Source organism: Elgaria multicarinata, chromosome 2, assembly GCF_023053635.1.
Source record: "Elgaria multicarinata webbii isolate HBS135686 ecotype San Diego chromosome 2, rElgMul1.1.pri, whole genome shotgun sequence".
NCBI classification, from domain to species: Eukaryota; Metazoa; Chordata; class Lepidosauria; order Squamata; family Anguidae; genus Elgaria; species Elgaria multicarinata.
This window is the reverse complement of record NC_086172.1, coordinates 50,019,013-50,046,086: the sequence shown is the minus strand read 5'-3', so window position 1 is coordinate 50,046,086 and position 27,074 is coordinate 50,019,013. Positions and strand designations below refer to the sequence as shown.

General features: G+C 40.3%; 1 protein-coding gene across 2 annotated transcripts in view; it reads right to left on the bottom strand.

Annotated features, from left to right (window-relative positions):
• CCDC148 (coiled-coil domain containing 148) overlaps positions 1 to 26,682 on the bottom strand; it is a 97,741-nt gene extending 71,059 nt beyond the window's left edge. The window contains exons 1-7 of one of the 2 annotated variants that reach the window (XM_063118620.1): positions 26,599 to 26,682; positions 24,078 to 24,199; positions 15,706 to 15,809; positions 13,643 to 13,716; positions 8,160 to 8,314; positions 6,052 to 6,147; positions 5,786 to 5,967 (exon numbers count right to left, since the gene is read on the bottom strand). In XM_063118620.1, the coding sequence (XP_062974690.1) occupies positions 5,786 to 5,967; positions 6,052 to 6,147; positions 8,160 to 8,314; positions 13,643 to 13,716; positions 15,706 to 15,809; positions 24,078 to 24,199; positions 26,599 to 26,653 (788 nt within the window). In that variant the 5' untranslated portion in view covers positions 26,654 to 26,682. Of the gene's footprint in view, positions 1 to 5,785; positions 5,968 to 6,051; positions 6,148 to 8,159; positions 8,315 to 13,642; positions 13,717 to 15,705; positions 15,810 to 17,463; positions 17,474 to 24,077; positions 24,200 to 26,598 lie in introns of those variants that run through there. The other variant, XM_063118621.1, reaches the window with a different exon arrangement.
• Positions 26,683 to 27,074: the final 392 nt, after the last annotated feature.

Sequence of the window (27,074 nt, the reverse complement as noted above, 5' to 3'; positions counted from 1 at the left end):
CTTTCCATTCAAGAATTGAGCTGTAAATGTGAAGAGTTGGAACTAGGCTTTCCATGAGAAGAGTTCTGCTCTGCTGGAGAAAAGGTTAGTAGGTAATTTCACCAGTACTCCTTTCCTTCCACAGCCCCCGGGGCCATCTTCCATACTGATCTGCAGCATCCCCTGAACCCTCTGGAGTGGAATTTCAACTAGCACAGGAGGCTTCCGGAGGAAGGGGAAATGAACAAAAATAACTACCTTCAACCAGAGCTTCTGCTGAATCAGAGTCCCTTCCATAGGTGGAAAGAGCTCTTCCATTCACAGAACGGCATGTTTGGATCCAATCCTATCTGCTTGTTCAATGCAATGGAGTTATTATTCTGTTTATTGTATTATTTATGTATTTGTTTATTTCATTTATATCCTGCCGTTTTTCACCAACGAACACAAGGCAGCATACATAGTCCTCCTCCTCCTCCTCTCCATTTTATCCTCACTACAACAACCCTGTGAGATAGTTGGGCTGACAGTCTGTGATTGGCCCAAAGTCACCCAGTGGGCTTCCATGGCTAAGTGGGGACCAAACCCCAGATCTCCTGACTCCCAGTCCTACACTCTAAACACTGTGGGAGCACCAATTACACTTTCTGTCTAAGGGTATCAAAATGTCTTGGGCCTGAACTAGTGCGGCATATGAATTACAAGAAGCATTTTTTCTTTTTACATGCCAGGTCTTAGTGGCCCCGTTCAGAAGTCACCTTAAACCACAGCTTTAACTACAGTGGTTAAGCCAGAAAGCCGGGCCATGTTCAGAAGACACTTTAAACCATGGCTTTAACCACGGTGAATAAGGCTTTTTGAGTTAGACACCGTGGTTAAAGTCATAGTTTAAGGTGTCTTCTGAACACAGCCAGTCACACGCACCATTTGATTTCCTCATTCTGACCACAAAAGAGCTCCTACTGCTCCCAAGGAGGACTGGTTTGCATATTACCAGCAGCAGTGAAAATTACGTGTGTTTGCATTTCTGCATTCGGCCTGTTCTTGAAAGCTCCTCTGTCTGCTCTTGTTTTCACTGTTTGGGTTCCATTTGGATCTTTTAAAAATCCCAATGAAGTCACAGTTGAGTGGCTTTTCCACTACATACCTGGTGCTTTTTATGTTTGGAATAGCTTTTCTTTTTACAAGTGCACACAATCAACTCTAAGCAGGATATTATACCCTTTAGCACTACAAACTACTTGTTTATCATTTTTATTGTACTGACATCAGTGCAAAGCCTCTACAAAGGGGCTGACAGTGCCATCCTATTTACTTTGAACTATATCCCGTTGATCTCAGAGGAACTTCCTCTATATAAACAGAGGCTGTGGTCCTAAATACACGTACTGGGGAGTAAGCCTAACTGAACACAGTGGAACTTACTTCTAACTAAACACACACAGTATTGCACTGTAAGTAGATTCCTTTAGAAATAAATCTATTATGGGACCCCAAACTTAGTGGTCCATTTTTTTTATTATTTACTTCAAGAAACTAATACTTTTGAAAAAATCTTTTCACTATATTTGGAATTGGTTTTTCATGTTGGAGTAACAGCACAGGATGTTTATCACTATAATTTAAAATGTCTACATAAGAACTCCATGTCAGATTGGACATCATCTGGAGCAGCTTTTGCAAGGAGAATTTTGTACAGCTTCCTAGTTCCTAAGATTTTTAAAGCTACTGGTTTATTCTGGCTTTTACATTATGTATGCTTTGAGGTCAACTTAGGCACAGAATACATTTTTCAGCAGGGGAAAGTTTAACATTATAGGCTTAAGGCGTATAGGAAACATGAAGCAAAGCTGTTATCTTGTGTCTGGCATTTCTCATCCTTTCTCCTCAGCTCCTGGAAATGTGTGGACCACTGACTGTTCACCATTGTCTGTTTACCAGCACTTGAAATGGTGCTTTCCCATGTTCCCAGAATATATTTCTTTTCTCTCAGCAGTATTCCTCCCGGTAATTGGATTTAACTTCAACAGCAGTAAAACCCAACCATATTCTTTTAGAATACTGTCATTTTTACATTAAAACTACAGCTGATTTTTTTCTGGGGATATTCACAGCTCAGTTCTCTGTTCCACGACGTACCAACAGCAGCACACAGGAAGTGACACAGTGACCTGGTTCACATGTAACACTAATCCTTAGTTTATTTAAACCATAGTTAAATAATTATGGTTTGTCACTTTATCCAGGGTTTGTCTTGCAAATGATTGAACAAACCACAGTTTGTTTCCTGAATCCCTTCATTGTTTTGTTTCCCTTCTCCTTTTCCTACTCCCTCCCTTGTATCCCAAATGCCTTTGCAGCATGAACACTGGCATGACCACTCTTACCCACTGCCTCTATAGCCTGCCGAAAGAACCCATGAACCATTCATGGTCTTGGGTTCACACATAATGACAACCCATGATTTAAACAACCCAGAGTTCACAACCCAACAACAAACCATAGGTTCTCATGGCTGGGTTCACACAACATGATAACTCAACAACCCATACCATGGATTATGTCATGTGCAAACAAAGCCAATGATGCCAGCACTTGCAAAGGGGATAATATGTCCCCCTGTTCTGTTTATGGGATGTGGCTCCACCCTCTGCAATGCTGTTGCAGCAGCCACCAGTGTGCAGTTGTTCATCCAAAACTCAATGTGATGCAACCAAGAATTCATTTGTAGGGAAGCCTGGGAGAATAAGAGAGGGTAGAAAAGGGCTGTAAGAGCCCACAAAGTGGTTGAATATATGAAGGCTCCTCAGACCATTAGTCCACATAGCCCAGTGTGTCTACTCTGACCTGCAGCAGCTCTACAAGTTTTCAGACAGGAATTCCTTCCGCTTCTGCTACACTGAGACCTGTATAACTGAAGGTGGCAGAGACTGAACCTGGACTGTTATGCTTGCATGCACCCTTCCTATGACACAGCCAGTGGTAGATGAGTAGACAACCATCATGACAAGGGATACTCTCAAACAACCTACTTTTCAGTTAACTACCAGACATGATGGTCAACTACACAATAGAGTGTGTATTGGGGTGAATAAAAATAGGAATGTTGAGTATTAAGAAATGCCTTCTTTCATTCGTGCACTTTTTACACAGTATCCAGATGATGTTGATCCTGGCTCATTGTATATCCATGTTTTCCCAAGTTGCCCTCCCATCTTTTTTCAGATCTCATTTGTGGCTATTTTTCTTAGCTTGAACACAATTGCATTGCTAGCCTGTGCAGTGTGGTCAGGCAACACACTAAGAAAGCTCTTTCAGGAATACTGTATCTTTGAAAAGCTCACCACTTCTGCCTGATGACTTCCTCTTTCTTGGTTGCAATGCGATGAGGGCATGGAAGGGCGTTGCTTGGCTGGGTAGAGAGTTGTGGCTGGGGACCATTTTGAGGGTTTGGTCTATGTCTTCCATCTGGGGTTGGTGAAAGCAGCAAGAAGTCCCTCACTCAACCCAGGAACTTACCCTTCGCTAGCTTCATGACAGTCTTTGTTCAGCCTAGTTCAAGCACCCATGGCCAGAACACTGAACGGTAGAAGCTCAGCCTGCCCCCTTTCCTCGTCTTTCCTTCCAGAGCGGGAGACACAGTCATTTCCCCCTTCATGTTCATTTCTGCACAGAAATACAGCTATGGGCTGTTACTCTTGTTTTATGACAGCAATCCTAGCACCCTTTTCAGGGAGTAAGTCCCATGGCACTGAAGGAGACCTAGTCCTGAGTAAACATTTTTAGGCTTTCACCATAAGGCTGAATTTTTGCCTCTGCCATGGGGGCAGGCATTACACAATGCTAATGTGGAAATCATATTTTATTAAGTGTGGCGAGGAACCAGAACAATAATTAAACTTCTGGATTATTGTGGAAGAGCAATGCTTCAGCAACACTTAAGGAACTTAGTAGCGTGGATCCTCCCACAGTATTCACACCCATAGTCTCTTATTATGAAATAAGATGACACTAGTCAAGGAATGGGAAATGTGTAGCTTTCCAGATGTTGTAGGACTGGAACTCCCATTGGTTATGTTGGCTAGGATTAATGGGAGTTGTCATCTAACAACATCTGAAGGGCCACATGTTCCCCACCCCTACCCTAACACATATATTGGCCAAGTTCCTATATAATAGGGTTGCACCAACAAACCATGGTTCATTGCAGTGAGAACGAATGATGTGCTTGAATGTTCCTTCCCTACTCCTCACACATGCTCAGTTTCTTACTTTCTTAAATGACCTTTTACAGTGACATCTGAACCAGGAGACTGTGGATTAAGCACTGCCTACTAACCAGAATTACAAATGAGATCAATGAGCTCATCTTCCTCCAACAAACTATGGTTTGCTAAAGCCTGGTTATGTAAAAGAACAAATCAGTGACAAAAATGTGACTTCTGAGGTCAAGCATTATGACTCTGACAGAAGACGTCATGTATATTGCATTTACTATAGTACACATTGAATATTTAGACTGTCAACCAATGAAAAAAGACTGGAATGTTCTAGACACTTATACTACAATCTTATACACACTTATCTGAGAGTAAATCCCACTAAACTCAATGGTGCTTACTTTGGAATAGACAGGCATAGAATTGCACTGTTAGCCTTCAAGTAGGTGCTCTTGTCTAGTATCCCTGCATGTATACAGATCCAGCCACACAGAAATACTTGATGTCCTTAATTGCCCCCTTTTCTTAACAGATATGGAACAGAAAAAGCACGTGGGTTGTATGACAAGATGTTTTGGATTATGCTTTTTAAGTAGTAAACAGGGTCTATTGAATTGCAGACCAATGTTTTAATTATTACAACCACCAATTAGTATGCATGCTTGCTTGGGAAATATCTGAATTAGGACAGTCTTTCTCAAATAGGTACCCTCCAGATCTGTTGGACTGGAACTCCCATAATTCCAACCAGCATGGCCTATTGCTGCAGAGGTTACCTGGTTGGGAAAGGCCGAATTTGAAAATGGAAAGTTTTATTTAAAATCAGTTCAAGGATTAGCAATGGCTAGCACCCAAAAGCCCACGGTAGCAGTTATGATTCTACAATGTCATCATAAAACTGCACAAGCAATTCAGATTTGTAACCACAAAATAGGGGGCTGGGACAACAGAAATGATGAATGAGACAGAATAGGATGGTTTTGTGATGTCCCTATTCATGTAACATAAAATGCCATTTGAGCTATGGTGGCCCAAATCTTTGAATCTGCTACAGCAGCTAAAGGGACCCCACCAGATAAGGTTTCCATCATACCTATCAATTACCATATGAACAGGAGTTCATAAAAACTGAGACATCTGTACTTTGTACAAAGTTAGGGGGCTTAGCAGCTGTGTGAGCAATTGTTCCAGATTTTTCCATGTAAAAATTTAATTGCTGTATGAATGAGTGTAATTACAACACACACACACACACACACACACACACACACACACACACTTAAAGCATTATATTCATATAAAATATGAAGATGTTCACAACAGATCATGATTCTGGTGATTTAACCCCCTTGAACATTTTGCTTATTATTTCAGACAACCCATTTCAGAAAGAGACAGTTCTTTCAGCTGTGCAAACAGTTGCTGACTATCTAATCCCATAGAGCTGGGCAGAGAGTCAACTATGCATTGTGCTCAACAAAAGAGAACTATTTTTCCCCTGGTAAATGCAACTGCAATATCAGAAGACTCCAATACCAAAACATGTTGCCTATCCCTTAAAGAAACACGACATCAGATTCTGTTACCTCAATATGACTTTTAAGTCTTGATCAATCTCTTGGAACTTCTGCCAATATGCATCTGCAAGTTTATGAAATTCCGTAAACACCGAAGCTTTCAGATCAGGATATGGGCATTCCAAGGCCAATAACTGTGGCGGAATCTCATGAAAGAGTGCAGTCCTCTCTTTTAAAGAACATGCCAATGCCTAAAATAACATCAGAGGTCACTGGTTTAATATGAACAGTTCTTGTTCTTGTTAATTTAATTAAAAACAAGGAAATGTACTTACTTCATCTGTGAATTCTTCAATCTCTTGTTCCAAAACCACTTTCTCAAGCTGAAGCTTTTCCAAAATTATTTTCTGTTGTTTCTTCACAAATTCTACCTGATTTTATGAAATATAATTTTTAATGTTGAACACCATTCATTCCATTGTTATTCATTGTTATTCATTCCCTTCCTTTCAAAGCACTCAAGGTAGCATAAAAAGTCCCCTCTTTTTCACAACAACTGTATGAAGTAGGTCAGGCTGAAAGAGAGTGATTTGCCCAAGGTGATCCAGTGAGTTCATGGCTGAGAGAGGATTTTAACCTAGTCTCCACAGTCCTAGTCCAATACTACACCACACTGGCTCTCTCCAATGGCACAATTCTATTCGCCAAGTTAGTCTGACATAGGTGGAACAATTTATTTGTGCCTGAGGGGTCCTAAGAGACCATAAACCTCCTGAGCAACTGCTACAGTTTCTTCTCCCACAAGTGAATAGCATTGGGAGAAAATGAGAGAGAAATAGAAAGATAAAACATGTATATATCGAATAGAGCCCTCTGGATATGATATTTAATTCCATGTGTGAGGTCATCAGTCCCTCAACACCTATGCAGGATGGCCTGAAGGCACTTAGCTTTGTTCTAGTAGTCAGCAGAGATACAAAGAAGCAGCACACAAAATGTCAAAATGATGCGGGAAGTCAATGCCTCTCTCAAGCGTAAGAAATAAACTCTCTGGATAATTTTTAAATCATTAAGATTTTCATCCGACTGTTACAACGTGGGGAGGGAGGGGGAAGCCCTAAAGAATAGTAAACTCTAAATCTAAAACACCATCAAATTAAAGCAAAATTAAAAAAAGCAAAAACTCAGATTAGGCAACACCTCTCAAAAACCAGAAAGTTAAGTAAGCAGTTTATTCTGCAAACACCAAGTCATGGACTGCATGAAACCAGATGCATATTGTGGCTCCAAGAGAGCAGGTGTGCATTCCTATCTGCATAGCAAGACAAATGGGAAAGCACATCCCTTTCGACACTGTGCAGTTCTGATGGAGCTAGTAACTGGAGTGATTCGGCTGATACGCCAGCTGCGCCCCTTCCTAGAGTTAGAAGACTTAAAAACGGTAGTGTACGCACTGGTAACTTCGAGGCTCAACTTCTGCAATGTGCTGTACATAGGGCTACCTTTGTGCCTAGTCTACACCTAGGGGTGACCATATTACACCAACTTTAAAATCACTTCACTGGCTGCCAATTTGTTTCCAGGCGAAGTATAAAAGTGTTGGATATTACCTTTAAAGCCCTACATGGTTTGTGTCCAGATTACCTTGGGATCACCTTCTCCCGCACAATCCACCCAGCACACTCAGGGTCCTCTGGGAAGGGTTTACTCTAGTCAGCCACAACTAGGCTGACAACTGTTACCCAGAGGACCTTTTCTTCTGCTGCCCTCAGACTGTGGAATGGCCTACCAGAGGAGATTCGTCAGCTTAATACTCTCTCAGAGTTTAAGACAGCCATAAAGACTATTTTTTTCCGGAAAGCCTACCCAGATAAATTCTAAATCTAAGAATTTTAAGATGTTGTGATTGTTATTTTAATATTGTATTAGTTTTATATGCTCTTTTAACTAGTTTTATGTATTATATTATATTTAATGTTGTTCCCCGCCTCGGTCCAGAGGGAGAGGCGGATAAGAAATAAATATATTATTATTGTTATCATCATCATCATCATCTAAGACAAGTTACTTAATATGTTAACACAACCACCAGTTATCCATTTATTTTCCATATGGATGCTTCTTCTAAAGGATTAAACATTGTAATAATCATTTTGTTAACAAACATTTTAATAAACAACAAACAAGCCAGCCAGCATGGTTGATGGTCAGGGAGCTGTTGTCCGACAACAGGCCTGGGCTAGGGAAATTAACAGAGGTAGGAAGAATGTAAGAAGAGGTCTGCTAGGGAAGACCAAAAGTCCAGCATCCTGTTGTACATGGGGGCTGAACTTGGATACACTGATTACATGGAGTATAAGGGGAAAAGTGTGTCTAAAGTACAATAATAAGCATGTTAATCACACTAAATAAATGGGGTGGGGGAGTCTACTGAATTACTAACCTCTTCTAACACTGCATCTGGATTAAATTTATATTCCGGACATTCGCTGTTGGTCTGCATTTCCAACAGTCTGAACCTTAAGTCTTCTCTTAGCTGCCAGATGGGTTGTACTGTATTGGCTTGAAATGCATCCAATTCTTTTGATAATTTATAGCCTATTGGAAGTTAAATACAAATTAGGGGTGTCACCCAGTTACAGAAATAGTCAATTAATTAGAGTTGATCAATTAATAGATTACATGCAGCATTTCTAATGAAAAGCATCTTTTCAAGAAAAAGGAATTGTTCCTTCTCTTTATAGTAATAAGAAATAAAATAAAAGTCAGGCTTCCCAGAGATTAAATGGGAGTGGGTATGAGACTCCTGTGTACCTCATTTTTATCATCTTTTATCACGAGATATACTGACTTGCAATGATAGGAGTTGTAGTCCAACACCTTTGGAGGGCACCTTTGGGGAAGGGCTACTCTAAACAAAAAAAGTAGGTGGCCCTAAGTTGTTCGTCATTAGTTTTCCACAATCCCACAGTCATCTCTACATATCATATTCTCCATTCTGTACTCATGGTTTATCTGCTTTGGGAAAATTAGAATTTCACTGGCACTTTCTGTTGGGTTATTGCCAGAACTTTTCTCCTTCTGGAACTCTGTTTGTGCTCAGAAACAAACACACATCACGCAGGTCTTACACAGCAGAGCTGGTTTATTTCCTTCAGGCTTCTGTGCAGTTCAGTTCAGATCAGCACACTGAGGCATACACAGAGAGCAGTGATCATAGAGCAGTGATCAGTAAGCAGTGATCAGTTCCATTTTACACAAGTGAGAAACTATATACAGATCTACACAATTCTTATCTACATTACATACAGCTGTGATGAGGCTAACTTAGAATCTTGGCAAGGTTCCCAGAACAGCCTCTATCTCAAGATAATTGCCCACAGATAGACTTTCTCTGTTTAACCCTGAGATAGCCATACACACACAATTTTAATGACTAAGCAAGTATTTCTTTTCATATACTTAACAGTCCTCCTCTTGCGCATGTTGTTTAAATTGTGTTACAATCTGAGACCCAGCTTTAAAACATCTCTTTGTGTTTTACCATTGAACGTTCCACCTGTCCTGTCTCATTTTGTTTTACTTTGAATACCCATTTACAGGTAATGGCTTTACGACCTTCAGGTAAAGGTACTAGCTCCCACGTTTCATTTTTTTCCATTGCTCTGATTTCCTCTGACATTGCTTCATGCCAGCCCTGAGCTTCTGTAGGTTCCATTTCCTGAATTTCCTCAAATGAAGTAGGTTCATAGGCTATTAGTAAAGCTCTATGAGAAACCTGTTTGCTTTGGTATTCATCTGAGTAACGAATTGGAGCTTTGCGTTCCCTTTCTGATCGTCTTGGCATAGTTACAGGCATAGTTTCCTCCTCTACAGTTTCTTCCCCCTCCCTCTCTTGCTGAGATTGTTCAGGAATTTCTTCTGTTTCTACAGCTTTCTGTTCTACAGGCAAACTTACATACTGTTTTGTTTCCTGCATTTGTTCATGAAAAACTACATCTCTGCTCACAATTACACTTTTGTGATATGGAGACCACAAACGATAGCCTTTTGTTTGTGTATCATATCCCAACAGTTTACATTCCAAACCTCTTTGAGCTAGCTTTCCTGGTCTGTTTTCTTTCTGAACATGAGCAAAACATTTACTTCCAAAAACCCTTATATGTGACACTCTAGGTTTTCTTTTGTAAAACATTTCATATGGGGTTTTTTCATGTACAGAGTGGTAAAGCCTGTTTAACAAATAATTTGAGGTGGACAAAGCTTCTGCCCAGAACAGGTTAGACAATCCTGACTCTTTCAATAGAGCTCTTAACATGTTCTGCAAGGTTCTGTTTTTCCTTTCTGCAACTCCATTTTGAAATGGTGAATATGGAGCAGTAAGGTCATGTTGTATACCCTCATCACTGAGGAATTTTTTAAATTGGTTGCTAAGAAATTCACCTCCCCGGTCCGTTCTTAGATTAGCTATAGGTTCTTTAAATCTATTTTTACTCCACTTAACAAAGGCTTTAAACTTTCCAAAAGTTTCACTCTTCTGTTTTAACACATACACAAATCCAAATCTACTGTAATCATCAACAATAGACAAGAAAAATCTGTTTCCTCCTTGACTTGTCTCAAAAGGACCTGCAAGATCTGCATGTATTAATTCAAAAATTCTTTTTGTTGTTCTCTCACTATGTTTTGGAATGTTTGACTTATGACACTTGGTTTCACTGCATACATTACATTCTACATAGTTAGAACATGGTTTGATTTTCACCCCTTCACACAATTCTGGAATCTTAGAAATTGTTTTATAGTTAGCATGACCAAACCTTTTATGAGTTAAATGGATGCACTCTTGGTGTGGTTTGCAATTGGCTATTGTTTTTGTTGTGACTTTGCTGGCTACAACTTCATTTTCTGTACAAGTATTAATCACATACAAAGATTCTTTCATTATTCCCTGCACACACACCTTGTTTCCCTGTTTTATAGTACAATTTTCTTCAGTAAAACAAACCTCATACCCCATTTCTGTTAACTGAAACACACTTAGAAGGTTTGTTTCCAATTCTGGTACATATAAAACACTTTGTAGTTCAACTCCCAGACAATCAAAATATACATTACCCACACCACAAATCTGGATTTTTGTTCCATTTGCAAGGGTAACACATTTTTGCTCTGAAGTAGAAGTTTCCAAGGTTACAAATGAAAGTTTGTCTTTTGCCATACTTATTGAAGCCCCAGAGTCCAAAAACCAAGGATTCATTGTTTCTTTGACTCTTGCTAGAAGACACTTCTTTGTTGATTCAGCTTCATTCATGTTGTTTTCTTCTCTCCACTTTGCTGTCAACAGCTTTTTCTTCTTGTTGTTGCAATCCCGCCGTAAATGTTCCGTGGAACCACAATTAAAGCATTTCCTTGCCTTTAATGCAGCCACCACATCAGAAGATTTATGGCTTTGTTGAAATTCAGCCACAGGATGTTTAAAACTCTGTTGTTTTGAAGCTTGTCTTCTTTCATAGGTTTCCAGTAGTTTTCCAGCTACATACTCGAGGGTTAAATTTTTCTCCTCTTGACTTTCCATCATGGTGACAACCGCGTCGTACGATGAATCAAGACTTGACAAAATCACATAGACTTGGTGTATAGTTGTAAACTCCATCCCTCGTGCCCTGAGTTGATTGAAGATTTCTCTCATGCTTTTCAAATGGTTTGACATAGACTCCCCTGGTTTCAGCTTCATTCCATACAGTTTCCGGGTTAGAATTACTTTACTGCCCGCTGTTTCTCTTTGATATACAGCTTGTAGCGCATTCCAGCACTCTTTTGATGTATTCAAAAACTGAATGAAGGAAATTTGAGAGTCTTCCACAGCTAATGCAATAACTGCCATTGCTTTTGCATCGTCCTTAAACCATTTAGCATTCTGTGGATCTGCTCTATCTGGTGGATCCTCTGTGACTACATACCACAGTTCAGCCTGAATCAGATACATTTGCATTTTGTAAGACCATAATGCATAGTTAGAGTCATTCAGCTTTTCTAACAATTGATGCAAACCAGACATATTAGCTCCTGCCATTTCCTCTGCTTTAGGAATTGGTATCTCACCGTCCTCCTGCTCAGAGTCCTCCTCAGAGTCAGCCGACTGAGATTCTTCCTCACTTTGCAGCACTGGCTTTAGCTTGATGTCTTCCTTCATCAACAGTTTTCTGTTTTAGCAGACTCCTGGTTCTGGTTCTGATACTGCACCATTCCCATCAAGTTCTGGTTCTTCTGCCTGGATTAGGCTGGCGTAGGCTGGTCTAGGCTAGACTGGGCTGGGCTGGGCCCATAACCTTTGTTGGGTTATTGCCAGAACTTTTCTCCTTCTGGAACTCTGTTTGTGCTCAGAAACAAACACACATCACGCAGGTCTTACACAGCAGAGCTGGTTTATTTCCTTCAGGCTTCTGTGCAGTTCAGTTCAGATCAGCACACTGAGGCATACACAGAGAGCAGTGATCATAGAGCAGTGATCAGTAAGCAGTGATCAGTTCCATTTTACACAAGTGAGAAACTATATACAGATCTACACAATTCTTATCTACATTACATACAGCTGTGATGAGGCTAACTTAGAATCTTGGCAAGGTTCCCAGAACAGCCTCTATCTCAAGATAATTGCCCACAGATAGACTTTCTCTGTTTAACCCTGAGATAGCCATACACACACAATTTTAATGACTAAGCAAGTATTTCTTTTCATATACTTAACACTTTCTGCCTCTGTAGGGAGGATGTGGTGTTAAAGCTTGTGAGCCTTAACACCCAATTTCCCTGCTTTTTGGTGCTTAGGGCTCATCTACACCAAGCACAATATTGCACTATGAAAGCGGTATATAAAAGGCAGGAGACACACTACTGCTTTATAGGAATGAATAAAGTGCACTGCAGGATCGACACTACTGCTTGATAATGGTACTGAAGAGCACTGACAATTGTTGGGGCCCATTGACACATACCATATACTGCTTTTATACCGCTTTCATAGTGTTATATCCTGCTTGGTGTAGATGTGTCATGGGCCCCAACACTTGTCAGTGCACTTCAGTACCACTATCAAGCAGTAGTGTAGATCCTGCAGTGCACTTCAATATCCCTATAAAGCAGTAGTGTGTCTCCTGCCTTTTATATACCGCTTTCATACTGCTTTCATAGTGGAATATCCTGCTTGGTGTAGATGAGCCCTGTGTTGAAAGCTCTAGAGCCTTAACGTTGTTTTGTAAACCGAAATTTTTTTGTTTAATGATATATCACTGTCCTATGGATCTTCCATGCCTCTTAACATTACTAGGCCTGTTCAGATGACACACTAAGCCATGGTTGGGCCACTCACCCCTTTGCAGCAAATGGTTAGTGAGGGCATTTAAACTGTGGTTATGTAGCCACCATGGTTAGGAATGGTTCACATGACACGCTAAGCCATAATGTTTAGCTCAAAATGCTTAACCACCATGGCTTAGCATGTCGTCTGAACAGGGTCAATAGCACTTAGTTGGCAAGTGTGTGGCAAGTGTGACACTGCTGGGCTCTCCAAACCACCAAAGAGTCCAATTGGTGAGCATGATGTGTCATTTCTCTTGAATCTCCAAGTGCCCCCCAAAAGACCTAAAATCCCCAGAAATTCCTTGAAAAGACAGGCGAACTTCACAAGATTTTGATGATCTCTTCATACAAAAGAAAGGCACCTTTGCATGGCCAGGCTTGGTTTTCTTCTGCCCAGGCAAGGAACACCACTAAAGCCATGATGGAGGACAAATTAAAAGGAGCAGGGAGAAAGTTGACAAATGCTTTTGCCTCATAATAGTAAATTACTTCATTATTGTGCAGTTTACTTTATCAGCATTTATAAAGAGCTGGTTTCATAAAAAAAAATGTGAAAGTACTTACGCAAGTCCCACAAGTCCAAAAAACATTCACTTCCTTCATCAAAGAAGGTTTGTATTTCAGATTCAAGCTTTTGCCTAAAATTAAAAACCAGTTCAGACAAAATAAACCCATTTCTTTCCATACCCAGAAACCAGGGGGGGGGGCGGGCGCTAAAGGGATTCAGTCAGTCACTTTAAATGTAGCTACTATTCCCCATTTCATGGATTCATGAAATATTGTATGTCTTTTTTTAAAAGTGAGCAGAAATCTTCATCAATAGGTTCACAAGAGCCAGAGAAGTATTTCTCAAGTGAAACATTGATTTAGCCAACTTAAGGATTTATGTTTTTAATATTTTCAGTACTGACATCTCTTGTACATTATAACCAACCCTGAAATTCTCCTTTTTCCTTATTTTTGATGTTGTCTCTGGGGCTGACCTAATTCTTTATTTCCAAAGTCTTATCTCTCAGCCTGACTAGTCCTTTCTATCTTCCCTCCCTATTTTGTCCTACTCCAGAATCCTGTCTGTAGGACAAAATACAATACCCCTATTGTCAGATCCATGCCTATCTTCCAGTCTAGTGTATCATTCCAACTTCTTATGTCTAGTGTCCCCATCTGTCCTGTATGGACTACCCCCATCTCCAACCTCCTGCCTGAAATGTGGCATTTCCTTGTTCTTTGAGTCCTCCAACTTCTGCTTCCTTATTCTGGTTGTCACATTAACTCACCCCCAGATTCATTCATGGGGCGGCAGCAGGGGTAACTCTATCCATGCCCTAGTTCTCTATATAATTTCTTGAAGGTGTATGGGGACAGCTCTAGGGCTGAAATGACAGGGAACTGTGATCTACATTTATTTATTTATTTCATTTTTATACCACCCAATAGCTGAAGCTCTCTGGGCGGTTCACAAAAATTAACATCTTTTGGAAGGGGTATAATTCTATGGCTTATAGTAACTATCTAAGCTTTTCTGCTCCTCTTCCCCTATGTGGGGTCACATTAAATAAGTCCTGCCCTTTAAAGGTTCCTTCAGATGGGAAACCCATCTATAGTTACTACTACTATGTACTGCCACTGGGATGAGCCCCTCACTTCCTAGTTCTCAGGACTATCTCAGTCAGTACAACTTCCATCTGCAAATGCCAGCACCAGATTGCACTTGAAGCTATTATTGTATATCAGCCTCCCACAACCTGGTGTCCTCCAGATGTTTCAGACTACAACTCCCAACATTCCTGACCACTAGTCATTCTGGCTGAAGCTTCTGGGAGTTGAAGTCCAAAACATTTGGAGGGCACCAGGTTGGGGAAGGCTGGCATACAGATTCTTTCCACTCTTTTGGTTCCTCAAAGTAGCCCAAGATCTTCTCTGTGGTGGCACCCCATCTCCATACCCCTTTCAAGAATTTGCCCTGTGATTGACTGAGGGATCATGTCAGGAATCATCCCCATTCCTTGTCTGGGTTTGGAATCCATGTATGAATTGACCCTTCCCTTGTGTTCAGAACCATGGAAATGGCAACAGGGAAACCACGTCAATCAGGATCTCAGTCATGGTAGTAGTGATCAGCTTTTGACTGCTCTGGAATTTCTTAGAGCCTATAGCTACTGACCATCAGCTATATGATTTCTGAAGTATGTAACCATTAAGCTTTTGCCATGAGATTTCTTGCAATAAAGAAGTCTCACTGATTTGGGTATCCTGTGTAAATCTGCCAGAGTGTGCCTGAGGGACCAGGAAACCTGACAACCCCCAAATATGGCATTTTAACTAATTCATTGTCCTGAATAGGTATCTAATCCAGATCTCCCATGGAATGGGGGCGGGGATGTTTAGGCATTGCCATCTCCAAAGCGAAGAGGACGTTACCATAATTCTGGCATGATACAGATGATTCCATTTAACATGCATTATTTTATAAGGCGAAAATTCATCTACCATTATATTCTCAATTATCTGAATGTCCGCATTTCTGTGATACCATCTCTTCATGGATATTTAAGTCATGCCTGCTACCCTCCAGCCTTGTTACTATCAATTTTTCAATTACTTTATCACGCTTTCCCAATTCTTACCTGCTTTCATGCAGTCTCTTGTGCTCGTTCCACCACACTTTGTTATGCCGTTTCAACAGCATTTGTTCTTTGTTAATTTTTGAAGCGTACTCGGTCTTTTTAATCTAGATACAAGATTTAAATATATAAAATGTTTCCTGAAGGCCTCTAAGAAAACCACAAGTGTTGAAAAGGCTTTAAGGTTGATTGTCAATGGCTTGTGAATAGTCTGAATCATTATCAAATTAAAAGAAGATTTGTTCTCGAAACAAAGAACATTTATACTCTGCCCAACTCTACCTCCCGCTGTACCAGCTGCTGCCCCATCTTCTCACATCCAACCACTAGCTACCATTCCAGTGCAACAACCAAAAACTCAAAAAGATTGGTAATCTAGTCCACAATATATGTGGTCACCAAGGAAGTTAAAATGAATTACCAATTATCTCATCAAAATATGGGGATATTATTTTTAAAATTGCAGATGTGCAAATAATATATAATATCAATTTATATAATATAAACACAGAAACAGAAGATGCAAATAGCTGAGAGATCATCTTTTCATTTCGTTTTAATCAAATCAAGGACTTGAACTTGGAAAACACGTGTTTTCACACCCATTTTTACAAATGTGTGACTGTACATGTCATTTAGTCCATGGTAATGTTGCCCTCTGCAAAGTAAATGTACTGCTTGCATATCTTTACATTTCGGCATCACTGGATGGTATCCTAAAAATATTCATGGTGGTTTGCCAAGGTCTTTCGGCAGATATTTATATTTGAACAGTTTGTTTTAAACATATGTGCGCCCAAATACAGAGTACCCAAAGTGTCAAAATAGCTTGTTTGCAAGAGTCCCAAAATGATAACAATTAGCTTGTGAACAAGCTAATTTTGACTTAGGGGATTCTGTAGCTGCTCTGGATTCTATTTTGCTTTAAACCCCCCTTTTCAGCACCAATGGAGGGGATGCATCGAGGGGGGAGGGGCAACAGCCCTTGGACCTCTCACCCCACTCCAGAAGAATTATGGAATAGGAACCTGCACTTCATCTGGAGATGTCTTTACTGACAATACACAGTGTGCTTTATAAGAACGTTTTGAATACTGCAACCAAAAGAGTGGTATCACTGTAACAGAAAGCATTCCATGCATTTCTATATAAGAATACAGCAGTGTAAGGCTTATTACTCAAGATCTACCAGACCATTTGCTCATTTTTTATATAAACTGAAGCTTAAGCAGTGTAGATGTGCAGAAAATTTTCAAAGTTCATAAAAGTTCAAAGTTTGAGCTTTAATAGCAACTAATTTCCTCTGCACCAAAAAGGCAGGGCAGCCCCAATGCCGGCAGGATGACGGACAGCCCTGCTCGGCCAGTCAGTGTGGCGCAAAGGCTGCCACCACCAGCAAAAGAGGGAAGGGGGTGGAGGAAGCCAATCAGGGCACATGAGGGAGCAAGTGGGGCTGTACTGCATGCAAATTTCAGAGAAGGATTCATTATGCATGAGCCACATTCACATTATTTATGAGCCCATCTGTGGTGAAAGGACTGAGGGGCAAAAAAAGCCGGAAAGGAACAGGACTACTAGCACCCATGGTGATATGGGCTTTACACTAGTGCAATAAGAATACTTTAGGACCAGTGTACATATTTCCTTATCCTTGTGACAAGCTGCTTCCATGTGGAAAGTTACTAGATCCCAGTCCATTATCTAACATGTTTTTAAATGTGAGTCTTCCAGATCATATATCATATAGAGGGTTTTCCTTACCAGTAGCAGAAGCACCCATGGCTTGAGGGAATTCTTTATATCCTCAAGGGGGAATCCACATGGCTAACCAACCTAAACCCAGCATAGCAAAAAGAATAATTCTGTGGAACTGGTTTCCACAGGGATAAGGCAAGGAATAGACTAGCCCTTATTTAACAGAATTTGGATATGACAGCATAGGCAAAACAGGCTCTATAGATGTCTTGTACTCCTTCTGTTGTACGAAGACGGGATACTTTCTTCAGACTATACTGATACAAAAAAATTGCTGTCATTACCACATTCATCCTGGCATTCATTGGTCGTAAGCAATAAGCTTAATGACATCAGCTGTTTTGAATGGGAGAAAACAGAAGCCATCTCCAAGCACTTGCAACTGGAGACCATTTAACAAACAATTTTATCAGTTCTTTGTATTTCGCACAACACTACTTATTCCACAGAAGCAGTTTAAAAATGTGTTGAAGTGAACTTACAAGATATCATCAAATGTTTTAATATATCATTTTAAAAAAACCACATTTGCTACAGTTCAACACATTTATGAATGTGTTCGACATATGTTTTCATATGTTAGGGTTGTTTGTGTGAAGATTAGCAAAAAATCCTGGTTTCATCTTGAGAATAGTAAACCAACCACTCATCACTACTCATATGCCTACCATGCATTCCCATCATAGCTTACAAAACACCACTCTAGTATTTATATTATTGGGTGATATGGGAACCTATCTTCATCACTGAACAGCTTTACAGTGAACAGTTTTTACTGCTTCTTTGACTAGGAAAGACTTATGAAAAATGAAATACTAAAAGACTTAAGATGAGAATTCAGTTTTAAAGCTCGAATGAACTGAACTGACTTATGCTCTGCCAGCTCTTGGATAAATAATATCTGTCAATTCCTTTGATAAATTAGACCTGTATCATTAAAATCAGACCTACATCATTATGAAATTCCTGCACTGAGCAGGGGGTTGGACTTGATGGCCTTATAGGCCCCTTCCAACTCTACTATTCTATGATTCTATGAAAACATATATATATATATTGCAGGAAACATTCATTCCAGCACTTTTTCATTGTCGGAAGCGAACCCATGGTTTGTTGTTGGGATGGGAACTCTGGGTTGTTTGTGGTTAACAACCCACAATTAAACCATAGTGCAAGATTCACATATAATGGCAACCCATGATTCAATGACAACCCATACTCTGAGTTGTCGTTACATGTGGACTGGGTCAAAATGTTGCATCTATTCTGATAACCAAGCATGGCTTCCTAGTTATGTTTAATCACTATTTTAATTTCTGCATAGTCTTATCACAGCACAGAGAGGCAGAGACACCAATTCTGTAACTACTCATTTCCATAATAACACACTTCCACATTCCATGGCAGCTGCTTTTCACCAGAAAACGTTATGTGGAAGCAAGTTTCTATGGCAAAATGTGGTAATGCATTTGGCATGTAGGCTTCTCTATGGGGCGGAAAGCAACATGCAGAGATCGAAATAGCTGCTCATTGGGTGCTCTTTCAAAGTTCCCCAAAGCTGTTGCCTTTTAGCTGGGAACTTCCTGCAGTGTCAATTTGGCTCTTGAGTTATAAACCAGAAACACAAGAAATCCTTCTGGAGGTATTGCTTTGCCACGAGGATGCTTGATGCTGACCTTGCTGACTTTCCTGCAGACTGTAATAACCATCAGCAGAGCAGACAGAGAGGGAATCAGTGTCAACTTGCAAGGGAAACAGCATGAACTGGCATGAGTGCTTAAGCAAGTTGTAGCAGCCATTGGACGGGGCTTGTAAGGGACTGTGAAAACACATCCCATCCTGGCAAGATATATGTACTCGAAGGCTTGAGAAGAACAGAGAGTAAATGAAGAAATGTCACATTCCAATTCCAAGAAAAGCGAAGTATGATGTCACTAGTTTCTCCATGGATGCACATCCAGACACACTTTTTTAGAACTCTCCGTCATGTTTTCACATTGCTCTCTTCCTTTTCTATACTTCCAAGGTTATATTGGTAGATTTTAACCTTTCTGTCCTCAGCATTCTTAATTATCCAGCAGGAGGACATCATGTGGAGCCATTCCTATGCTGACATGATCATGTGGAATATCTACAAATAAAGGACCATGTGGGCACATCCTTGGATTAATCTTGAGACAAGGCCACGATTGGCAGTTGCAAAAAACTAGGAGGAGAAACAGGCAAATACTGCCTAATATAACCTGCGCCCACACCCCAATTATAGCTTGTTTTCTCATCCCAATGGCTAACAGAAAGGAAAAATGGAGAAGACTGGCGATATGCCAAGAAGAAATTCTTATTAAGCCTCTCTAAAGCAGAACGTATTTGGAAACAAATGTTGCTTCCAGTGTGCTTCTACTCTGAAAAATTGCAATTCAACAAACCAGCTCTTTCTCTGTTCCTGCTTGGGTGCAGCGAAAGCAATTTGTCCTTTGTCCCTATAAGACCAGAGCCAGTAAAACAAAGCCAGCAAATTAAATTTCCAGGAGTATTGGCTTTAGCACAATTGCGAAAAACGAACAGCGCTGATGGGGTTGGGATCACAAAGAAGGCTGCCCTAGTATTTATATCAATCATTTTTACTTGATTACTTCTTGTCACTCAAAACGTGTTTTCCGCTCTAGCAGCTAATATGGCACCCACGGCTTGGCAAGTTAGAAGAACCACCTAAATGTAGCCGACGTCATTTTAACACCATTCGCGCGCACACCCTTTAAAAGGAATAGACACAAGTTTTGCTACAACATGTGAGATCCCAGGGCCAGCCAAACAACCCTTAGGGCCGTGCCATTAGGCACAGTGAGGCCGCTGCCTCTGCCAACGCTTTCTTGCAAGTCATGAAGGGGTAGCAGATTGTTGCTGTTGTTATTATTATATTTTTCTACTGCCAGGGAATGAGAGATATGCTGGTAGGACTTTTTGTCTCAAGTGCCAAAACAATTTGACTGGCCTTGGACACACCTTGGCTTGCAGGGAGCATGGCATTTGCTGCTCTGCTTCAGGGAGCAAAATGGGCCAGCCCTGACCAGCAATAGCCTGCAGCCTCCCTCTTTACTAACCCCTTATTTATTTATTTATTGCATTTTTATACTGCCCAATAGCCAAAGCTCCCTGGGCGGTTCACAAAAATTAAAACCATTCGAAGTATAAAACTAACAGTATAAAACATGATATAAAATACAATATAAAAACACAACCAGGATAAAGTCAGCAGCAGTGCAGAAATACAAATTTAAAATAAAAATTTAAAACAGCAAAGTTAAAATTGAATTGATAGACTGTTAAAATGCTGAGAGAATAAAAAGGTCGTCACCTGGCATCTGAAAGAATATAGTGTAGATGCCAGGTGAACTTCCTTAGGGAGATCATTCCACAGCTGGGGTGTCACAGCAGAGAAGGCCCTCATCCTGGTAGCCACCTGCCTCATTTCCTTTGGCAGGAACTCATGAAGGACCCCTGAGGATGACCTTAGGGTCTGGGCAGGTACATATGGGAGGAGGCATTCATTAAGATAGCCTGGCCCCAAACTGTTTAGAGATCTAAATGTTAATACCAGCACTTTGAATTGGGCCCGGACCTGGACTGGCAGCCAGTGAAGTTGGAAAAGGACTAGCGTGATGTGGTCTTGTTGGCCAGTGGCATGCACAATTCCTTGAATGGCACACATGTACTGCGTTGGGACCAGAAATGTTGCTATGGCAGTGCTGAGAGAATTCTAGCATTGATAGTGTGAGCTTGTCAGACCTATGCTGGGAACTTTAAACCAAATTATATGTGCCTAGACACTGGAGTACTAGTGGATGGGATCAAGCTGTTAGGAGCAGCTGCACATTCCCTTTTCTTTCTTCCTTCTTCAGATTGTAAGCTAATTGAGTATTTCTTCTAATGGAAAGCTGAAAAGGGGTAATGCCTTAAATAAATATGAACAATTTCTTATTAACTAAAATATCCTACATAGCAGGGTGGCAACATGCAGCCCATCCCCACTGCGGCTCCCAGTCCCCCCCCCCCATTTTTGTTCTCTTTTTTAAAAAAAATAATAGGAAAAAATGTGAGTTGCCATTGAAATTCAGGGGCAAACAGCAATGGAGGCTTAGAATGGACAAAGTTAGCTTGTTTCCTCCTCCCTCCCTTTTTTTTGTGGCATAGGGCATCGTGCAGTGGGCTTGGCCGGAGGAAGACATTGACCCCTGGATGGCCTGAAATTGACCACCTCTGCTACATACTAATAGTGGACTCATTCTCCAAGGGTGAATTCTTATGTAGCCAAAATGGCACCATCCACAAACAAGAGGAAGGTATCAGCAGGCTTGGGGAAATCCCAAGGTTTGCAAAAGTACACAAAAAAGGTTTAGGAAAGAATATACTCTATGGGAGGAAACCCCTTAAGGCAGCCCAATGAGAACTAAGCATGCTCAGTAGAAGCAACATGTTGGTTGACTTTTGGAAGGAGGAAGCAAAACTTGGAGGGATGAGGAAATGAAGTATCCTACAAATGGTCATGGCTGGCTGGAACCCTGAACACAAGTATTCAATACTGCAACATTTTGTTGCAGGTCCCACTTGTATGTGAAAAATTACCAAATAAATCTACTAAATTTGTTTTGTTTTGTTAAAATCAACACACTAGAACTCTATATTCTTGCATTTTATCTTCAGCTAGATCTTGTATTCATAGTGATGGAGAAGCAAGTTTACAATTATGCACATCCTGGTCACTATGTTATAGGATCACTGCATTTAACACATGGTAGGAACAAGAGGATGGTAGATTGGGATATACGAGGCCTTTCAACCTGCCTGAACATTCTGGGCTTCTAGGAGTGTTTTAACTTATACTCAGGCTACTGATGAATGTGTTTTGCATTGTCTACCCCTGGTTTAAACATTGTTTTGCAGTTTGCCACTTGCCTGCTTATGCAGGGAGTGTACAATTGCTCCCAGGAAGGCAGTTGGACGACTAACCACCCTCATCATGGTGCTAGAGAATTACATCTGGCCCCCAGAGCACTGCATTGAGCAGCTTTTTTGCTTGTATTAAGAGACTGAAATGCTTTAGTTCTAGAAGACAACAATGAATGTAGCCTTAATACTGCAGCTTTATGTTGAGCTTTATATGTAAACAATTAGCAATTGTTTGAAATGGCTGGCACCAGCTTGCTCTCTTCTATTTTTCCTTCCTCCCAAAAGTGTGTATTCCAACTTTCTAAGAATTCTCAAGGTAATTTAATGCACACAGAAAAGGCAGACACACATGTACACGATCCACCTATCCCCTACAACAAACTACCCTGCCTTATTCTTTTATATCAAAGGCGGGGGAACTTTTTTTTTCTGTTGAGGACCTCATTCCCTCAAGGAAAATTTAATTTGCCAGGGGCCACATGCCAGTGGTAGCTGGAGCTGAAGTCCATGATGTGTAGGGGCAGAGCTAAAAGTGGGTGAGGCCACCCCCCTCTCTCTCCCTTTCTCTCTCCCCTTTACCACCCCTTTTGTCTCTCATTCTGAAACTTACTTCACACACTCTGTCTTGCCCCTTCTTCCTCCCTGCCCAGCAGGTTGCCAGGACAAGGACAGATTGCTCTTGCCAGAGAGGTCGAAGCTGAAGGCTTGTAGAGAGCTTTGGAAATTAGGCTGCAGGTTGCCCAACCCTGCTTTACATGGCTACAAGCATCTAGTATCACTAGTGATTAATGGTGGTTGCACAAGTAAGGTGTTAAGGAAGGGTGCCCCACCCCTGCCTATTACAGGTCTTCAGGGAGGCCTGGCACAACATCCCTTTCTCTATCGATATTAGACCTATGGCTATTTATTTATTTATTTATTTATTACATTTCTATACCGCCCAATAGCCGAAGCTCTCTGGGCGGTTCACAAATGGCTAGAAGGGCCGTTTCTTCAATAGACTAGCGGCTATGAGACAACCTCCCTGATTAATGAAACAACCTCATTACCAATTCAATCCTATGCCTGACTATCCAAAATTCAGTCCTATTGAAATTTAATGGGGCTTACTCCCAAATAAATGTATACAGGATTGCTTAAGGCTATAAATGGAAGCAAACTGCAAAGAAGTCAATAGGGCTCACTTTTGAGTTGACATGTAAACATTACATATTTACTGCCACTCCCTTAGCTTTTGCAAAACATGCAAGGCCTGCCTTATCCGGAAAGCAATTTTTTGGTATTTTGTAAGCTGCTTCAAATAGTGGGACAGACATTAGGGGTAACTGAATAAACATATAAAATAAAGAAGGGATTTAAAAAATTGTCTTGAGGCATCCACAAAGCACAAGTGTAAGGATAGCATCCCCAGACATAGACTGGCATTAGGAGCTAATGGAATTAACTATTTAATACTCAGATCCAATGTTTAAAATATAGCTGAGCATTAAACACTTAATTTCCTTAACTGTTGTCAATATCAAGCAATCCATATGTACTTCATATTTTCTTCAACACCTTGTATTATGTGGTGTACTCACCTTGTGCGTACATCACATAACAGATCCTATGGCACCTTTTTCTTCAACATCTAAAGTTTGATTCAACATCCATCAGAATTTAAAAACATTTACCTTTAACAAGATGTTAGTAGATTCTAATTTCTTGGCTTCAGTAATTGCATGTAGCTGTTCATAGTCGATAGGTTTATACTTTGGACTTTTGAGGCCATTTTTCACACGAACAACGAGGTTGTCTAGTTAGGCATGAAACATTTCAAAAAGCTGAATGAAGCTTAGCATTTGATTGTTTTCCCATCGTTATGCATTTTAGAACATAATTAAAACAAAATAACAAACCCCCTTTCTGTTTTTTTATGAATTCCATTCCAGTTATAACAAAATTAACAGTAACGGGAAAAAGTAACTATAACAGCTGAGCCACAAATGACATTCCATTTTTCTTAACCACAGAAAGTGGTGCTTCATGCAAGCCACTATCCAAAGCACACCACACTTGAGATGAAGCACCAGGCCCTTGAAGTTAGGTAAATATGGCCAACAATCTAAGCAAATGAAACAATCAACTTCTAGGCTGCTTCCAGATAAGATTTTCCACACCATTTACCTGTCTCATTCATGGGGGAAAGGGGGGTGTTTCCAGATTCGTCGTCTTCCACTCATAACACCCCAGTGTTTCCTCACCACCCTTTTTCTTGCTGCATTAAAGTCATTAAGGAAAAAAGACAGAATAGCTCCACAATGCCTTCTAACTGACAGTGCTATGGTGACCATATGAAAAGGAGGACAAGGCTCCTGTATCTTTAAAAGTTGTATAGAAAAGTGAAATTCAGCTGGTGTTATTTGTATGCATGCAGCACCTGGTGAAATTCCCTCTTCATCACAACAGTTAAAGCTGCAGGAGCCCTGCCCTCTTTTGTATCTGGTCTGGTCACTCTAGTATAGCTCCTGCAGCTTTAACTGATGTGATGAAGAGGGAATTTCATCAGGTGTTGCATGCATACAAATGACACATTTCTATACAACTGTTAAAGATACAGGAGCCTTGTCCTTCTTTCCGTATGGTCAGGAGCCTTCCATCTGAAAACACCCCTATTTATTTTATTACAAATCATTAAAAAAACACCATATGCTCAGTATAGAAAGCTACTTGCAACAGTTGGGAAAACCTAATAGCCATTTTGGAGTGGGCCAGCACATCCCTCAACCTACTTAACTATGGCCCATCACCTGCCTCAAAACACATGTGACAGCTTCAAGTACCATACAAAGGAGCAATCATTGAAGGCAACATAGTGAAAAAGACCAAGGCACTGATAGTAATTACCAAAACGTGCAGGGGCAATGGTGGTAGAATATAGTACATTATTATTATTATTATTATTATTATTATTATTATTATTATTATTTTATAAAGCACCATCAATGTACATGGTGCTGTACAGAGTAAAACAGTAAATAGCAAGACCCTGCCGCATAGGCTTACATTCTATTAAAATCATAGTAGAGCAATAAGGAGGGGAAGAGAATGCAAACAGGCACTGGGTAGGGTAAACAGGCGCAGGGTAGGGTAAAACTAACAGTATAACAGTATAAAGTCCAAACAGCATCAAGTTTTAAAAGCTTTAGGAAAAAGAAAAGTTTTTAGCTGAGCTTTAAAAGCTGCAATTGAACTTGTGGATCTCAGATGTTCTGGAAGAGCGTTCCAGGCGTAAGGTACAGCCAAGAATGCTATCGGCAGTGAAGACAGAATCAGAAGATATGCTTTGGAGAAATCCAACAAGTTGGATATGCATTGGAGCACATCAGAAAAAGGGACCAACCTCCTGAAAACACATTGGACAGCTGTGGACTTGATTAGGACAAAGCAAATGAACTTATACCCATATATTTAGTTAAGAACACAGCATAATAAACACTAGATGTGGATAATATTTCATATCATTCCTCCTATTGTGATAGCTTAATATTACACCTTGATATTTGGCAAAGCATATCATGGCTCTGCATGTGGATTTGGTGTTTTGTTTGTTTGTTTAGCAATTGCAGCCTTTGTTTTAAGTGGTCCAACGTATCTACCAGGGAAACGAACACTCATTTCAATAATGCTAGCCGGTTTGCATTCCCAAACTACCTGGAAGGTTGTAAACATAAACACAGTTACTTCAGAGTAAGCCCCACTAGATACAGCAGGATTTCTTCCCAAGTGAACTTCCTTAGGATTGTGCTGCATGTTTCTTTCTTCTTCCCTGCCCTTTTCAGGTTCTGCAGAAGTGGGATAAAGGTTATAATAGTTCCAAGCATCTTGAACTGCAGGACATGAGGCTGCACGATAGGAATGATTTCAATACAGGGTGCTTGCCATTCCTCAGGATGCCTCTATCCACTGCAGAGAGAAAGGACTACTGCCATTGCAGAAAGTGACTTTTTAACCTCAGAAGTGAAAACAACTTCATAAAATGCAGTCAGTTAGGTTGGCAAGGTCGTGGAAAAAACAGGGATGAGAACTATATGATAAAGCGCACAAAACCTGTATAATCTCTTATGTAACTAATATAACTGGCTACAGTATAACAAGGGAAGCTGTGATACCAACAATTAAACTGGGATATTTAAATGTATTTTAAACATTTACCTATATCGCTACTTCTGTGTGTCGTAATAAATCCTCGAAGGTCTCTTCCAGTCATCTTATATCTGTTGAACAATAAGCATACTATTATAACACCAATAATACTTTCTCTCTCTCAAGAAAGAGAGAGAGAGAGTCTTCTGAATGCATTCACTTTATTCTTTGTTTAAGGGTTTATCTGTATAGTGAGGTCACTATACAGATATTAGCTATTGCTCATCATATAAAACAGATTCCAAAAGGCAAATATTATACCTACCCCTGGAATACAGTTGTTTCACTGTGATTTTTTAAAAAAAACAGTGCAGTCAAATGTAAAGTTATACATGTGCAAAAAGACTGATTGCTTTACAAAATGTACAATTTTACCAAGAGACCCACTGAATTCAGTAAGGATTACTCCCAAGTATACATGCATAGGATCACAGCCCTACAAATGCAAGAGCCAAGCTTTGAGAATCAAAAATCATGAACCACGC